Below are 18,847 nucleotides of genomic sequence, written 5' to 3'. Positions count from 1 at the left end.
ATTTCACTGGTGTACATGCAACCATAGAGCCCAGTGATGAGCATCTGTGGAGCTCTAATGAAAGGACAAAGTAATTAATATCCCCTTGAACGCTCCTTTTCCATTTTAAGCGATCACGAGGCACAGAATTTGGTCGGGATATATTACACATTCCCTCTTCCCATTTGGTAACCTCATGACACTGCTGAACCTGAAACAGAGTGTCTGCTTTGGAAGGTTGGTGTCGGGCATGTGAATGATGTCGTCTGCCCCACACAGGTGGGCTGAATGTAACTAAGCCTTAATGCTGGAGATGAATAAATGCATTGTGAGAATACAGTCCACATGTCAAGTATTCAAAGAACTCCTCCAATAAACCGCTAACTATTGTTCGGAAATCCTGATGGTTCCGCATCTGGCCTACTTGGTTCCCACGCTTTCCTTCAACCCTGATTCCCAAGCTTCCTTTAAACTCTCTGGGTGATGTCTTCTACATTCCTATTAAATTCACCATGGTCCCATTTCCACACTTAAACTCATTTGGTCTCTTTAAATGCATTCCTGCCCTGGATCACTGGGAAATATATCCTACTGCCGTGTAACATCCAAAAGAAGTGAATTAAAACTGTTAACCAGAAGTCTGAAAAATCTGCCAGTCCTGAGGGTGCTGGATTATGCAAGTTTCACTGAAGTATAATTTGTGGAATACGTTTCTATTTAGTGAATCTTAAGCAATTAAACATCCAATAACTTAAATTCCTTTGAAGATTTCAAAATATAATGAAAACCAGATAAAAAAGGATATTAGAAAGTTTGAAGCATTTTTTTATGCAGCTAAAGTAAAGTAAACCTGCTGCGATAAATGCAAACACAATTGGATTATAATTTTCAAAGCAAACTATCGTTATAACTGCTGCCCCAATGCGAAAAAGAAAATGGAAGTTTAAAGTTTCCCAAAGGCAATAAGGTTTACCAAAGAAAATCTATGATGCTAGATTTTGTGTTTTTATTTCAGAATACCAGCATCTGCAGTTTTTTTGATCTTCAGGCAACTCATATGTTTTAAATGATTAACACAGGGGATGCTATCCTGTCCATAGGTGGAGACTAATTTGTTGCTCCAAAGTGAGAAAGCAGCAAATATTTAACTTTAAAGCAGAAAAGAAATAAGATATGGGAATCTGCCATTATATCCTCTAATAATTTGAAATTGGTTCTGTAATTACCTTTTGTGTAGAGCTGAGTCCATTGCTAGGTGTATTAATACTGCTTGTCCTTGGCTGAAGAACATTACCTGCTGAAGTGTTTATGAAACACTGCTGCACTGATGCTGTGGTTTGAATGTGGTTTGGAAATACACTTGATGGTGGTGTGGATATAAAAACCTGCAATTTACAAAACACAGTAAAGTGGTCTCAGAAAAAAAACATGTTACTCCCATTGCAAACAACACACACCATACTCCTTCCATAAATATGATCTGGAGTATTTAAGCCATATCATGCCGCATTGTCAACAATTGGAAACGTAGTAAATCATGAAACTAGAACACTTTTGGCTTCCACTGTAGCATTAAGAGAGACATTGGGTCTATGACCCCAGCACGTTCTCAAAGATCAAAGGCCAGAATTTCCGTCTTGGCTAGAAAATGCAGGAACATATCAGGCCATTAGTTTAACGCTTGGCATACTCAACTCACACATTCTATTCATTTGACTTTTATAGTCAAGTACTCATTGATACATACATAAATCCATATGGAGTAAGATCATATTCTAACTTTGGAGTGATTTTACACTGATCGAATCAAAACTTGTTAAATAACGCACTTCTAGTTATTGCATGGCTTTAATGAATCTCAGTTTTTGGCTCAGAAGCTGACCTCAATTTCAACATATGATAATTAAACATTCTTGACTTTCTATGTTTGGTTTCAGGAATCTGCAGTGTGATTAATGAAGCAGATTTTATGATTAAAATGGAGAAGTATTACAGTAATCTTTGTACATTTTGCCCAGTTAAAAATGTTTTCTTTTAATCATAGGACTAAAATGCATGCGTCAGCTGTACAAAGTACAAGAAAAAACAATATGCTTGCACAAAGATTCAACAACTAATTAAGAAACTAGTAATAGGGCCCAGACTGTACAGGAGGTTCCCCAAAACACCTGATAGTCTTCAAGCCATTCCACATATGGAAGGTGGATGAACAGAGCATTGAAAATAACAAGACTGGAAGATACGATGATATAAGCGGGTGGCAGTTCAGATTTTTGGTCTATCATTTGTCTATGGTCAAAACAATCTTTCCAGAAGCTGTGATCCCAGAGAACGTGAGACTGGTACCTATTAAATCTTTGTAACATGTTCCCAAAGGTAGACTCAAACCTGGTTTTATTATCATCAATGTGCTGGAATAGGTAATAGGTACCTTGGATAACTTTTTTTTACACAAACAGTGGTGGGTATATAGAACGAGCTGCCGGAGGAGGAGGTAGCTGACGTGGGTACTATCATAATGTTTAAAACACATTTGGACACATACATGGATAGGATAGGATCAGAGGGACATGGGCCAAACACAGGCAGGTGGGACTAGTGTAGATGGGGCATATTGGTCGGCGTGGGCAAATTGGGCTGATTCCACACTGTATGACTCTAGGTGATCCATGTGCCAGAGAGCTTGAGACTGGCACAAGACAAAGGCAGCTGTAGGTGGGGTACGAGGTCAGCTTCACAACCCAAGTATAAGGTACAGTGAAGCAGTGCAATCGTTTAACAAACTTTGGATTTGATTAGTATAAAATCACCCTAAGTTAGAATATGATCTTGTTTCCTATGCACTTCTGTAACAGTGTTTATTTGACAACAAAAGCCAAATGAAATGTATAGAATATGTGAAAAGAATATACCAAGTGTAAAGCAGGTTGCTCTCCTGTGTGCACACATCTTCAAGCTAAGGCAGAAATTATAGTAAAGTTAATCAATGGTGATAGTCTAGTCCCATTTAGGAAAAGTGTTTTTGGGAAGTCAGTGTTTTCATATTGAGCGTCGTAGACCGGGAACACGATACCAAACATCATACGGGATCACCCAACCCTTATCTCATTTACCAAACATCTAAAAACATGGTTACTGGAAAATCAATACTGCACTCATAATCTACCTTAAAATTATTCACCGCTATCTGGTCTGTCATAAGCAGCATTGTTTGTCTGTTTGTTTATTGACGCTACAGACAGGAAGTGTCACAGCTGGCGTCCTGGTGCCGTCGCAACAACCTAGAGCTCAATGCTCTTAAGATCGTGGAATTGATTGTAGACTTTAGGAGAGCTCCCCCTCCCCTCACCCCACTCACCATCAACAACACCAGTCACATCTGTGGAGTCTTTTAAGTTCCTGGGAACCATCATCTCCAAGGACCTTAAATGGGGGGCTAGCATCGACTCCACAGTTAAAAAGGCACAACAGAGGATGTACTTCCTACGGCAGCTGAGGAAGCACAATCTGCCACAGGCAATGATGGTCCAATTCTATACGGCCATCGTAGAATTCACCTTCTGTTCTCACCTTCTCCATCGTGGTCTGGTTTGGTTCAACCACCAAGCACGACACCTGGAGGCTGCAGCGAATCGTCTGATCAGCAGAGAAGGTTATTGGCTGCAACCTTCCCTCCATTGATGAACTGTACACTGCAAGGGCCAGGAAGCGAGCGGGCAAGATCATCTCTGAGCCCTCTCACCCTGGCCACAAACTCTTTGAATCACTTCCCTCTGGAAGGCAACTCCGGATTGTCACAGCTGCCACAGCCAGACATAAAAACAGGTTTTATCCACGAGTAGTTGCTCTACTCAACAGCCAAAAATCTGTAGCCTCCCTTTGATCTGGTATTTTGTTGGTTCACATGCTTGATCAATGGTGTTTTATCATTAATGTTTTATTATTATTAATGTTTAGTGTTTTCTGAGTAATTCGTAACTGTCACTGTATGTCATGTTGTTACTTGTGGGTGGAGCACCAAGGCAAATTCCTTGTATGTGAATACTTGGCCAATAAACTTCCTTACTTATTGTACTCTTTATTGGTATTTTTCTTATTTTATTGATTGATTATGTTGTGATGTGTTTAACTTGTTTATTTAACATCAACTTGCCGAAGGGACTAAAGATGGAAATTAGCTACTGGCTATAATCTTGCATATTTACATGTAAATGTTTATCAATATGCACTCTCCCTGTTTAAATAAATTTAATAAAATTTTTTTTTTTAAAAGATCTTTGAGAACATGCTGGGGTCAAAGATCTGATATCTCTCCTAATGGCTACAGTGGAAGCTAAAATTTAATTTTATTTGACTTGTGCATAAAAGTAATTAGTGAAGGAAGGAAAATCAGGTAACGGTGGTCCTATGCCATTCCATATTTTGCCTGAATATCTGTCCAGGTAGAAATGTGGATAGGCATTATTTAATGTGTCTGGTCAGATCAAGTCAAAATGTAAGGCATGGCTTAGAAAACGTTTTTGGGGACCCTGCCTTTAAAGACAGCATCATCAGTATGTGCAGAGGGTGCTCCTGTAATGTGGTCCATGCACCAATGTCACCACCGTAGCATGGGACATTGGTTTGGCAGGATTGGTTAAGAGTTGTCAAGTGCCAACGTTTCTGACTGTAAGATAGCCTCACAAATGACAGGTTGGAATTCTAGCAAATATAAAACAAACATGACCATATTGTTCTGCATATAGTGTTTAAGAAGGGACTGCAGATGCTGGAAAATCGAAGGTACCCAAAAATGCTGGAGAAACTCAGCGGGTGCAGCAGCATCTATGGAGCGAAGGAAAAAGGCAACTTTTCGGGACGAAACGTTGCCTTTTTCCTTCGCTCCATAGATGCTGCTGCACCCGCTGAGTTTCTCCAGCATTTTTGGGTACCTTTGTTCTGCATATAACCTTGTTAAGAATTTTCTGCTCAGATTTGAATCTGTCACATGGTAGGCAATAGAGAATGTGACTGTCACCCAGATTTAAAATATCTTAGTTCCCCCAATAGGTTTTAATATTTGAGCCTATTTACTTTAAAGAAGCATAGATCAATTGGTAGAATGGCAGAAGGTAGCAATTTAATTGCATCAATCGATATAGTAATGGGACTGGATATGGATCGGCTATTTCAATGTTGGACCTACAATAAGCAGCGTACAACAGCAGCACTTCAGCTGGGAAGGTAAAGATCATGCATCTACCTGCAGCTTTCTGACTCAGAACAAAGCCACTTACTGTACTCCATTGTTGCCCAAGTGTATTTACATTACAAACCTTTCTCATCTGTGCATTCTGGGTCAAAGTACGTTGGGTCACAGAATCCTGTGTTTGTGGTTGCTTTGGAGAGCCTGAAGCTTGTGCAGGTGCAGAGACAGGGACAGATACTCGTGCTTGTGAAGGAGCCTGCAAAATAAACATTTACAGATTGTCAGTGAAAACCAAATCATTCAATTTGCAGCTATATCTCACCCAAATCATTCAAAATTTTGAACAAGACTGCCCTATATGAATAAATTCAAGTAAGTCATGTCTTTGAACGACCACATTAGAACATTCTGTCATTATTCACCTTCCTACAGATCTAATTTCTGTGTTGTATGCACATTTCACTATGACATCAAATAAGAAACTGGTTTTATTTACATAATGACAACAAAATGGATTAAAAGCAACTTACTGCCTGCATAAATAATTCATGATAAACTGAGGAAAATAACACATTCAAAACAATGAACTACACATAATTTAAAGTAACCCCCAGACATCGCTTTATATGTAAAATGAAAAGCAGCTATTTCTGACAAAGATAGTTTAATTTCTGATAGTACAGGTATAAAGAAAGTGGCCTCTGTAAAGACCATGGGGTCTGTGAACTGGTATAAGTAGTTCTCGGACTCCTTGATATGTGGACCGAAGTGCTGACACTGATTGAGGGACCTTAGAGCCACTAGCACAATTTAATCAGGAGAATCTTTCCCCAAAAGGTCCATTTACCAATGCCCACCTTACATAACATACTGTGGTGAGATCTTCAAAAAAGTTTTGTTCCATGGTTGCCTGCCTTGAAAGAGTACTAGATTTGAAATATATGGCTGGGTTTTGGCATTCTAAAAGAGGTATAAACCATGATAATGACTTCTTAAAGATGTCCTAATTTCAATACTTTTTTGACCAGATTTGGCACTGGCATTATATGCCACACCTATTTAGTGTAACAAAAATGCATAATATCCAATTTCTAGAAATTCCAACGTAAGAAATTGTGAATTTGATCTTCTGAAACACATTTGATGTGAGTTGGTTGAAACTTATGCTTTCTTTATAACTGTTGGGGGATAAACCAGGACGTGACTTTATAATATTTTCTACTGAAAATAACTGATTCGGTTTTATCCAAGTTAATCTTTCTTGGTTTAAATGAGTTATTTTCCTATAAGTTGAGCATTAGTTCAACACACAACAAACAGACATAAAACAAATTCCAGTAACACTACCTGTGATTTAACGTTTCCTGTTTTTAAGTGCTGAGAGTTGCTGCAGAGGTTTGAGTTCTGTGCTTGGATCGCCAATGGAAGCAACAGCTGAGTTCCTGTCTGAGTGGTCAGTAAAGCATGGGGCTGAGCCTGAGCAATAACAGCAGTCTGCGTTTGTCTTGCTGAATTGACGTAAAACGGGGAGAACACGTTCTTTTGCTCAGTCGTCACCGACGGCCCTTCTTGTTTCACAAGCATGGTATTTCCTTTCGTAGCATTCTGACTGTGTCCCCCCATGTTGATATTGGTAGGGGGGCTCAAGGATGGACTAGAAACAGCCATTGGCTGTCTTGAAGTAGTATAATTAGAGAGAGTGTTTTCTTCCTTGATTGAAGAGTTCAAATGCTTCTGATTCACAGTCACAGGCTGTTGATGCTGGCATCTTTTCTCAATTTCCAACTGAATCTTCAATTCCTCCACCAATTTTTGTTCGTGCTCCAGCTTTCTCATAAGGTTTACAATCTGCATCTCCTTCTCCTGCAGTTTTCGGTCCTTCTCGGTATCCACACTGGTTAAATCAACTCCTTGCGTAGCAGAACTATTTCCGGCTATGCTCGCCCCTATGTTGTCTTCATTAACTGCCATGTTCACAGGTGAAGTGTGGATTGCAAGCTGTGAGGGAGACACCATGGTCACCAGTTCAGTAAACATATCTGTGAGATTGCTGTCATCGGTACTCAAATTAGATTGTTCAGAGGGAGCTGGAGAGGTGGGAGTTGGGGAGACCGAATTCTCATGAAACTGTATATTGTTTGACATTGTTGTCATGGCTGCCTCTGTGGTCATTGTGGCACTACTGAGAGCAGCACTGGGAAATGTTGAAGTAGTTTGATTTCTTGGAATAGGGGAAATAGAGACAGTTACTAGTGCTGCAGCGACAGGAGTGTTACTTAGATCCTGGTATGACTTCAGTCTCTCTATCAGGTCGACTTTTGTACCAGATACTGGAAGTCCACGCAGTTTCAGTTCCAATTTGAGCTCTGGCATCTGTGCAACATAGGTCAGAAGAGTCAACAATTAACAGGATCAATATTTTCAATTTAAAATGAAATATCACAATTTGATGGGGTAGACATTCCAATCATTGCAACAGTGAACCCCCAGCCATAAATTGATACTAAAACAATAGCATAATGATTGAATATGCATTATAAATCCAGAGACACCAGTTCAAATCCCACTGTGGTCACATGATAATTTAAATTGTAAGTACAGAATGTAAAATTAATGAAGCTAGTGGGAGTAATGGTCAGAGTTCTGTTGGGAAGAAATCTCTTGCCTTAACCCAGTTAATACTACACGACTCTAGATCCACTATAATGTGAGTGGCTAGCCTCTGAATTGGCTCAATACCAAATCTCAAAAAGTGATGACTTCATCAGCGATTCCAACATACCACAAAACAACAAAAAAATCGTTAAGAATTGGAATTGGAATTCAACGAGAATACATCCAAGAGTTTACTTTCATTTCCGTCTATAGGATGAAGCTTTGATAAAAGACATGGTGGAAGCCTAGAATAAGAGATTTGAGTAATGAATTTCAGGAAAAACAGGCATGGTGGGGTGTTTGAAGGATACAACGTATTCAATAATTTTAGAGAGGAAAGGGAGTGTGGAGATGGGCAGGTAGTTTTCAAGATTGTGTGATCACGGCCTGTTTCATGAGGATGTTTAATGCTAGTGTTTGAGAGGATCAATACCGGAGAAGAAAGGGCTCACAACTGCAGCAATTAACAATGGAGCCTGGAATCAGCATTTTAGTCTGTTTCAGAGAGAGGAAAAGATGAGCTCAGAGGAGACATGACTTGGGAAATGATAGAGAAAAATACAAATTGATGGTCAAAGTGCAGGAAACAGTAGAAATATGGCTCAAGGGTCTCAGAAAGGGGAGGAGAGAAATAAGGACAAACATCTGCTATTTCCAGGTGTTTCAGTGTACACATAGGATAATCTGTCCACAACTCTGTACGGTATCCATGGAAAGGGAAAGTACTGGTTGGGAATTTTCTGCCTGACAATAGTGGAGGCAAAAGAATATTGGATAACACAATATTATTTTTTGAGGTGAATTAAGAGAGGCCCTATTTCTTTTAATATTCTTTATCTCCACCCCTCCCCCCCCCCCCCCCCCCCCCCCCCCACCCCCTCAGGATCTAGATATTTCTAGCAAGGCTAACATTTATTTCCATCTATAGTTGTCGTTAAGGTAGTGATGAGTAGTCTTCTTGGATTGCAGCAATCCTTCTGGTGAATGTACTCCTTCGGTGGAGTTGAGTAGCGAGTCTAGTATTCATACCCCCTCTCTCTCCATCACACCCCCACCCAGTCATTGTACTTGTCTCACTTGCATCCTGCTGTAACTTGTCTATAACTTGTTTTCATCTAGCTCACAGCTAACAATGGACCCTTTCCATGATCATCGTCACTTTTTTGCATATCTTTCACTTCTTTGTTCTATATATATCTCTCGTTTCCCTTTCCCCTGATTCTCAGTCTGATGAAGGGTCTCGACCGAAATGTGACCCATTCCTTCTCTCCAGAGATGCTACCTGTCCCGCTGAGTTACTCCAGCTTTTTGTGTCTATCTTCGGTGTAAACCAGAATCTGCAGTTCCTTCCTACATATTATGAGTTGTTGGCACTGCATTCACCGGAGAAAATGGTGAGTATTTCATCACACTCCTTACTTGCATCTTGTAGATGCTGGAGAAGCTTTCAGGTATCAGAATTAGGTGCCCAGTTTGCCGTTGTGACCATTGTGGGTGGTCCCATTGATTTCTAATCAATGATGCTCCCAGGATGTTGATGGGGGGAGGGCCCAGTGACAGTGCTGGAATGATGTGAATGTTACCTGTCCCTTGTCAACCGTGCTTGAATGTTGGTACAGGAATTAGAGTAGTTCATCATGGCATCATGCCAGGAATTGCAGGCATGGAGTACTTCATCATCTCTTGAGGAATTGCAAATAGAATTGAAATTGTGCAATTACCACCAAACGTTCCACTTCTGAACTAAGGTCACTAAAGAAGCTGCTGATGATAGCTGGATCTTAGAGATTGCCATGAAGAACTCCCGCAGTGGTTTGGGATGGGTGAGCTCAATAACCACAACTACCTTCCTTTGTGTGAGGTAAGACTCCAACGTCTTTGATCCCTGTTGACTTTAGTTTCACCAGTACTCCTTGATATTGATAAATGCTTTTTCGATGTCAAGGGCATTCATTTTCACCTCACCCTGAAATTTAGCTCATTTGTCAATTTTAGACCGAGGATGTGATGAGCCAGGTTGAGACCCAAACTGGACATTGGTGGGACAACCTTTGGTGAATAGAGGGCCACTTCATAACATCCATACCTTTGGTGGTTATTGAAATTAGACATTGGGTGGTAATTAGCCTGATTGGATTTGTCCTGCTTTTGTGAACTTATACACCGTGGCAATTTTCCATATTTTGATGTAGATACCATGTGAACTATAACTACAACATTATTATCAAAAATGTATTTACTTTAACCTTAAAGTATTCCTGCCTTTGTCCAAGTGGGCAAATTAGGGCACATGGTATTGGGGGTAGAGTGCTGACATGTATAGAGAAGTGGTTGGCAGACAGGAAACAAAGATTAGGGATTAACGGGTCCCTTTCAGAATGGCAGGCAGTGACTAGTGGGGTACCGCAAGGCTCGGTGCTGGGACTGCAGCTATTTACAATATACATCAATGATTTAGATGAAGGGATTCAAAGTAACATTAGCAAATTTGCAGATGACACAAAGATGGGTGGCAGTGTGAACTGTGAGGAGGATGTTATGAGAATGCAGGGTGACTTGGACAGGTTGGGTGAGTGGGCAGATGCATGGCAGATGCAGTTTAATGTCTCCTCAGATTCTGGTGAACTTCTACCTCTGCACCATCGAGAGCATCCTTACCAACTGTATCACAGTATGGTATGGCAACAGCTCTGTCTCCGACCGGAAAGCACTGCAGACGGTGGTGAAAATTGCCCAACGCATCACCGGTTCATCACTCCCCTCCATTGAGTCTGTCCAAAGCAAGCGTTGTCTGCGAAGGGCGCTCAGCATCGTCAAGGACTGCTCTCACCCCAACCACAGACTGTTTACCCTCCTACCATCCGGGAGGCGCTACAGGTCTCTCCGTTGCCGGACCAGCAGGTCCAGGAACAGCTTCTTCCCTGCGGCTGTTACATTACTCAACACTGTACCTTGGTGATTGCCAATCACCCCCCCCCCCCCCCCCGGACACTCCTTCCACCGGGAAAAAATAATTGCACTACGAAGACTGAATGCACGTAAATATATTTATTTATTGCTCATATTCTTTGTTGCTCTTCTGGGGAGATGCTAACTGATTTTCGTTGTCTCTGTACTGTACACTGCACAATGACAATAAAGTTTGAATCTGAATCTGAATCTGAATAAATGTTATCCACTTTGGTAGCAAAAACAGGAAAGCAGATTACTATCTAAATGGTGTCAAGTTGGGAAAAGGGGAAGTGCAATGGGATCTGGGGGTCCTTGTTCATCAGTCAATGAAAGTAAGCATGCAGGTACAGCAGGCATTGAAGAAAGCGAATGGCATGTTGGCCTTTATAACAAGAGGAGTTGAGTATAGGAGCAAAGAGATCCTTCTGCAGTTGTACAGGGCCCTAGTGCGACCACACCTGGAGTATTGCGTGCAGTTTTGGTCCCCTAATTTGAGGAAGAACATTATTAAGGGAGTGCAGTGTAGGTTTACAAGGTTAATTCCCTGGAAGGCGGGACTGTCATATGCTGAGAGAATGGAGCGGCTGGGCTTGTATACTCTGGAGTTTCGAAGGATGAAAGGGGATCTTATTGAAACATATAAGATTATTAATGGTTTGGACACGCTAGAGGCAGGAAACATGTTCCCGATATTGGGAGAGTCCTGAACCAGGGGCCACAGTTTAGGGATAATGGGTAAGCCATTAGGAACGGAGACGAGGAAGCACTTTTTCTCACAGAGTTGTGAGTCTGTGGAATTCTCTGCCTCAGAGGGTGGTGGAGGCCGGTTCTCTGGATACTTTCAAGAGAGAGCTAGATAGGGCTCTTAAAGATAGCGGAGTCAGGGAATATAGGGAGAAGGCAGGAACGGGGTACTGATTGGGGATGATCAGCCATGATCACATTGAATGGCGGTGCTGGCTCGATGGGCCGAATGGCCTACTCCTGCACCTATTGTCTATTGTCTATTTTGCATAGACTAAACATATAATGGCAGCAAGTTTTAGTAACATGGAAAATAGGTGCAGGAGTAGGCCATTCGGCCCTTCGAGGCAGCACCGCCATTCAATAGGATCATTGCTGATCATCCAAAATTAGTACCCCGTTCCAGCTTTTTCCCATATCTCTTGATTCCCTTAGCCCCAAGAGCTAAATCTAACTCTTCCTTGAAAACATCCAGTGAATTGGCCTCCACTGCCCTCTGTGACAGAGAATTACACAGATTCACAACTCTCTGGGTGAAAAAGTTTTTCCTCGTCTCAGTCCTAAATGGCCTACCCCTTATTCTTAAACTGTGACCCTTGGTTCTGGACTCCCCCAACATCGGGAAGATTTTTCCTGCATCTACCCTGTCCAATTCTTTAAAATTAATAAAAACTGAATAAGAAACAGTGAGCTTTTTTTAACAATTAAATCATGAAGTAAATGAAGTAGAAACCTGTTGACTGGAAGCACACAGAAGGTGGCAGTATAGCATCATAGAAACTATACTCCATGCCCAAAGGCAGAAGCACAATCTGCTCTCCAAAAGATACATATTAATTACCTCAGAATGAAAGCAATTGCTTCAAATGAAACATGCCTGCTCCAAAATAGAATACTTTGTATAAAATGAAATAGGAAACAGATGTCCAAGTTAAAAGTACAGCTGACAAGCCCATTTGGAGACAGGTTTTATGCAACGTTATTTACATTGCATCTTTGTGTAAGTGTAGTTCTCTATCCAAACAGTACAGACAATAACAAGAACAAATTAAATATAATTAGACACCTCATCAGAACTTATTTTAAGTAGAGAACATACATTTTGGATTATTTCTAATGTTTCTACCTTCATTTCATCCAGATTAGAAGGAAGGATTCCCAGCTTTCTGCATGGTGTGTTGTGCCTTGACGACGTGCCTGCTGCAACTGCCTGTGTGCAGTTAGTCAGCGTATTGGTTGTGGACATATGGCTGGTTATCTGGTTATCATTCGATGGCCTAGGTAAGGATACAAGTACAATAACCAATGTAAAACAATAATCTTGTTCACACAGAACTCTTAACAACACCAAATCAATACAGATCATGCAATAATCTTTTACTTAGGTGCCTTCTGTGTTTGATTGAAGCATTTTCAAATCAAACATCTTCATTTAATTTATTTTTTTGTAAAGATTAGCAAAATATCATATATATTTAATCTACTTTAGGGGCGCTAGGTATGTGGAATGAGCTGCCAGAGAAGGTAGTTGAAGCAGGTACAATAACACCATTTAAAAGATATGGGACATCTTAGCAAAAACAAAATCTATAGAGGTATATAAATGGCAGGCAACACTTGTATCTGTTGGAAAATCAATCCTGCAGAACCTCCAGAAGTTGTAAACTTATGAACTGTGTACACTCTAATAACCTTCAGAAACACACAATAAAAGTACTTTCATCCTAAAATCAAATCCAGAATCTATGATTTGACTCTTGGATGAGAAACAGGTGTTTTTTTCTTTCAATAATGGGAAACTGCAAGAAAAACCTCTTAAGATACACAGACATAAGTGTGTGAAATACGTAGAGGCCAAATCTGCAAAACACTTTCAAAGGAGATATGAAAGGGAATCACCTGGAGTGTGCTACATACTTTGGTGGTGCAGGGAGAATGGCTGGATAGTTGTAATGTTGCTGTTGTTGACTGAGGATCTGCAGCTGGAGGAAAAGTTGCTGCTGTTGCAGGAGACGGGAATAGTTTGTATCCATGGGAAGTTCAATGTTCTCATGTTTCTTGTCTGGTGGGACATATTGGTGGTACTTGAGCTGCTTCACCCTGGGTTTTGCATCCTTGTTTTTCTTGCTGCGATTCTTATCATTTGCACTTTTGGGTTGGCTTTGCTAGTGTAAAATTGATTTCAATTCCAGATTAGTGTGTAGGCATCATAAATCCTGATCTTAACTATATAAATAAATCACAATGGAATAAACTGCACTTGCAATTCAATTCATACTTAACATTAGAACATAAGGGTTAACATTCTTCTAAATGCTACAATCTGAGATACACATAAAATGGTAGAACACTTTGTGGTACCATCTTCTTTTATTTCTATTATGAACAACAATAATTGCACTCATCAAGTTTTGGAACCGAGCATTTGTTTTCACAGCAATGTGTACAGTCTCCATAGTCTAACAATCAGAAAGTAAATACTTTAAAAACATTCTTCAAGTATTACTTTGGAGTTGAATTTCTGAAAACAACAAAGTGTTAATCATTAGATAGAGCACAGCTACATTCGTGCTGTGAAATTTGGAAAACATGTTGTTGAAAACATACACAAGAATTGTTCACAAACTGAGCAGGAAAGGAAGTCTTGCTGGTTTATCCCATACACCTGCCAACACACTGTAGGAATGAGATCATTTTGTCAGAAGAGTTTTTTTTGTAGTTTTGCTGCATTATGCTTGTGGGGCTGATGTAATACCATTACTAACATCCCAAGGTCAGTATAATGTCAAGGCTGCTGATCTAACTTCCAGTCTATTAACACGAGACAAAGGGCAATACATGTTATTACTTTTTGTTAGTATAACCGCAATGGATATGTTCTATCAAAGAACATTTTTTTTGTGATAGCTCTGCTATCTCTTGTACAGTTGCCCCATTATTATTATTTTTTAAATTCTCATGACAAAAGGGGAAAACCATTGCTCTAATATAATAAACTAACAAGCAATACAAAAGGCAGCATAATCCCACTTCATCAAACAACTTGAAATTATGTAGTTTACTTAACTAAATCAAATATTTCCAAGGAGTATTACCTGACAACAAATAGACACAAAGAGATAATTCATGCACAGCTCAGCAACCAGTTGGTATCTCAACATCCCCAACACAAATGAAACTGGAACTCTTCTAACATGAATCATATGATAAAGGTTTGAACATACCTTCACTAGGGTTGGAGTAGTCTTGTTTGAGGAAGATATACTTATAGAGAGAGTGGTATTTATTGAACGCATACTTTGCTGATCAGTTAGAGGAGCTGGTTTCAGAAAGTCAGGCATTGGCTGTGGATGGTACTAGAAAAAACATGGAAATCAGGTTTTAGTACAATATGAAAAGATCTCTTTAATGCAAATTTCTGTGAATACTTCATGTAATAGTAAAGGACTAGGTAGAGTATTTTTTTAAACTGAAGTACCATTGTTTAAAAGTAATGGTGGGAAAGACCCTTTCTACAATGAAATAATACAATAAGTGTATACCAAGTGTAAAAGTATTTAATTATTTAAAAATTATTTTAAAATTATTTAAAATATAAATAATACCAAGTGTAAAGATGATGCTCGAGTGAAGATGTTCCTCTTAAAATATGGATCATTGGTATTTTCAATCAAAAAGGAAGCAAACGATAAACCGATTTTACTTACATTTTTTTGACAGTACATTTTAAAATGATTCTCATTTCCACAGCCTTTCAGTTAAATAACCCATTTCACTAGTTTGAACCATATTAAAGGCAAACCTATGCACCCAGCCATTCTTGCTGAGTCTAATGAATACACCAGAAGATCACAACAATAATCACCAATAATGACTTTGGGACTTGGCTGCAAATTGCAAGACTTGAAGATTTTCAGAAAATGACCCGCATCGGTATTCCTTTCAGACTCTGGGACATTGGTTGCCAGAGGATTGTGGCCAAGACTGAGGGTGAAAGTCATGAAGTTGCATATGGAGATGGGGGCGCTTCTGGTGAAGATTTGTCAGAGGTGGAAAATTGATGGAACACCACACTTGATCTTGTGAAGCAAAGAACTGCAGTTGCTGGTTTAAACCGAAGATAGACGCAAAATGCTGGAGTATCTTCGCGGGACAGACAGCATCTCAGGAGGAAAGGAAAAGGTAACGTTTGAGGTCGAGATCCTGCTTCAGACTGGTATTGATGAGGGAAAAGGGGACAAAAATAAATCAAGAGATGGAGGCTGTTTTTTGGCAAGTCAAGTCAAGTCAAGTTTATTCGTCACATACACATATGAGATGTGCAGTGAAATTAAAAGTGGCAATGCTCGCGGACTTTGTGCAAAAAGACAAACAAACAAACAAGCAAACAAACTATAAACACAATCATAAACACACACATATTCTTTTACATATTAAATATTGGAAAGAAAAACGTTCAGTAAAGTTAGTCCCTGGTGAGATAGGAGTTTACAGTCCGAATGGCCTCTGGGAAGAAACTCCTTCTCAACCTCTCCATTCTCACTGCATGGCAACGGAGGCGTTTGCCTGACCGTAGCAGCTGGAACAGTCCGTTGCATGGGTGGAAGGGGTCTCCCATGATTTTATTGGCTCTGGAGTTGCACCTCCTGTTGTATAGTTCCTGCAGGGGGGCGAGTGAAGTTCCCATAGTGCGCTCGGCCGAACGCACTACTCTCTGCAGAGCCTTCTTGTCCTGGGCAGAGCAATTCCCAAACCAGATGGTAATATTTCCGGACAAGATGCTTTCCACAGCCGCTGAGTAGAAGCACTCGAGGATCCTCGGAGACGCTCTGAATTTCCTCAATTGCTTGAGGTGGTAAAGGCGCTGCCTTGCCTTACTCACGAGTGCTGAGGCGTGTGATGTCCATGTCATATCCTCAGAGATGTGGACTCCCAGATATTTAAAACAGCTCACCCTATCCACAGGATCCCCATTTATCCTCAATGGAGTGTACGTCCTCGGATGATGCGCCCTCCTAAAGTCCACGATCAGCTCCTTAGTTTTTTTGATGTTCAAGAGGAGGCTGTTATCCTGGCACCAGAGTGCTAGATCAGCCACCTCCTCCCGGTAGGCCTTCTCATCGTTGTCTGAGATCAGGCCCACCACCACAGTGTCATCAGCAAACTTAATTATTGAGTTGGAGCTGAACCTAGCCACACAGTCATGTGTGTACAGGGAGTACAATAGGGGGCTGAGGACGCAACCCTGGGGCGATCCTGTGCTCAGAGTGAGGGACTTTGACGTATTCCCTCCCATCTTGACCACCTGGGGCCTGGCGGTGAGAAAGTCCAGGGCCCAGGCACACAGGGGGGTGTTGAGCCCTAATTCCAGTAGTTTCCCGGCCAGTCTGGTGGGGACTATCGTGTTGAAGGTGGGGACTATTGTGTTGAAGTGGTGGTGGGAAAGAATAGGTCTATAATAAATTTGGTTGTCATTAAAAATCTGGAACGGACATTTCCATTGGCCACTCCTTTATCTCCTCATCTGTCTCAATCCACTGAATTAGGATAGTGGAGGGAGACATTTCATGGAATAAAGTACAAAAACAAGTCATTTTGCAAAATATCCAAGTGATCCAGTGATTGTATGAATCCTTTCTATACTGTGGCAAAGTTTTAATCGAGGCCATAAGTGGCTAGATTGATGCCAGGGACACATGTCCCATTGACCTATGCATTTATGTCCCCCTAAGAGAAAGAAACATGTGCTCCTGTGATTATACATGCACAGTTGTTTAAAATTGGAACAACGTTCAAGCAAAAATTGTTAATTGCTTTTGCATTCCTTCTGGGGGTGGTGCAACATTCGAAGGGGGCAGAGTTTCAATGGGGTAGCATTGTCTTAAATAAGAGCTAAAAGTTACAGGAGACCTGTGTATCATATAATTTAAGAGTATTTACAGTGAAAAAGCACAATGGACAATTATACCATGTGAGTCCCCGTCTGTTATAAGATTTATATGCTATGTGTGACAGCGGGTATAAGATTCAGTGTGTTGAAAGTGTCAGTATCAGTATCAGATCTGCCCTCAATCTCATATCTATTCTCAAATACCCGTTTGACCATTGAGATTGTGGATCAGGTTGTCAACACTGCAATGGACAATATTATGACCCTGATCATCTGAAGAAATGACAGAGCAACGAACAAGCAAGTCGGCCCAGGTTTAATTGAATTATCAAAAGGCCATTTCAGATGCACTCACTCACTGCATCAGTGAATGAGCCAGTTACAATCTGTAGGGAACTGCCAGACTGCCAACTTTAAACATGTGAGCTATTTGGCATGTTTCATATGTGCCATATCAGTTATGTTTTTCTCTGTATCTGTGTCCAGTAAGTGCCTGTTAGCAGGTTCACTTTGACACCGTGAAGTTGATGTCTCCTCTATGGTTTATATAGCTCTCTCCAGCTCCGAGATATCTCTACCGTAACAAAGTCAATGTCCTGTGACTGCTGTTGAGCCTGTCACCCTAGAGAAATCTCCTAGTGGGGGAGAACAGTGTAGGAAAACAAAGATAGAGGCTTCTCTCACTCAAGTATGAGGTCAGAGAGACTGTAGGATCTGGGCAGTCTATTAGCACCTGGAGCAGGTAGTGCCATTCCCCATTGAGCCTGGCTCATTATGCCAGCCAGATTGCATCCTTGAGCACATCTCAATTCTGAATAGTTGCACTGTTTGCTACCCACGACCCACTGGGCTACCCTCACTGGCAGCCTCTCCACCTCAAGGCATGAGCCTTTGCTGAGGATTTTGTGCCAGGTACCTAACCCACCACAGCAGGGAGAACAAAATTACACATTAGGTTTCCAGTATTGGAGTATCCAGTTTGAGCAGATGTCCTTTAAAGATAAGAGTAGTCCCTATATCCCACCTACATTCCTCCTTCTAGCTTCACAATTACCAATTCTTCAATCCTTTTGTCTCGTACCATATGTCTTTTCATCTCTGGCCTTTGTCCAACCATCTGCTTATCAAAATCTCCCCCTTACCTGTATCAACCTATTACCTGCCAGGCTTTGTCCCTCCCCTGTACATTCAGTCTGAAGAAAAGACCCTGACCCAGAACGCCCCCTATCCATGTTCTCCAGAACTGCTGTCTGACCCACTGAGTTACTCCAGGACTTTGTGTCTTTTTTTTTGTGAACCAGCATCTGTGGTTCCTTGTTTCTAGCATGCACACTTGAGATTTAAAATTCCAGGAGCAAGAATTATATAAGGAATCGGTGCTCTGTGCAATTGTGTCACACGAGGTGCAAGTATAAATAAGACAAAAACAGTGACTCCTT

General features: G+C 40.8%; 1 protein-coding gene across 5 annotated transcripts in view; it reads right to left on the bottom strand.

Annotated features, from left to right (window-relative positions):
- Positions 1-18,847, bottom strand: part of mrtfb (myocardin related transcription factor B) — a 182,682-nt gene that overhangs the window by 5,901 nt on the left and 157,934 nt on the right. For 4 of the 5 annotated variants that reach the window (XM_033040313.1, XM_033040312.1, XM_033040315.1 and 1 more), the window contains 6 exons: positions 14,743-14,874; positions 13,418-13,683; positions 12,645-12,795; positions 6,515-7,540; positions 5,295-5,423; positions 1,206-1,364 (listed from right to left, as the gene is read on the bottom strand). In XM_033040313.1, the coding sequence (XP_032896204.1) occupies positions 1,206-1,364; positions 5,295-5,423; positions 6,515-7,540; positions 12,645-12,795; positions 13,418-13,683; positions 14,743-14,874 (1,863 nt within the window). The remainder of the gene's footprint in view (positions 1-1,205; positions 1,365-5,294; positions 5,424-6,514; positions 7,541-12,644; positions 12,796-13,417; positions 13,684-14,742; positions 14,875-18,847) is intronic. The other variant, XM_033040314.1, reaches the window with a different exon arrangement.

The sequence above is a fragment of the Amblyraja radiata genome, chromosome 22 (assembly GCF_010909765.2).
Source record: "Amblyraja radiata isolate CabotCenter1 chromosome 22, sAmbRad1.1.pri, whole genome shotgun sequence".
Taxonomy (NCBI): domain Eukaryota; kingdom Metazoa; phylum Chordata; class Chondrichthyes; order Rajiformes; family Rajidae; genus Amblyraja; species Amblyraja radiata.
Note: the sequence above shows the minus strand (reverse complement) of the source record. Positions and strands in the feature narration are given on the sequence as shown.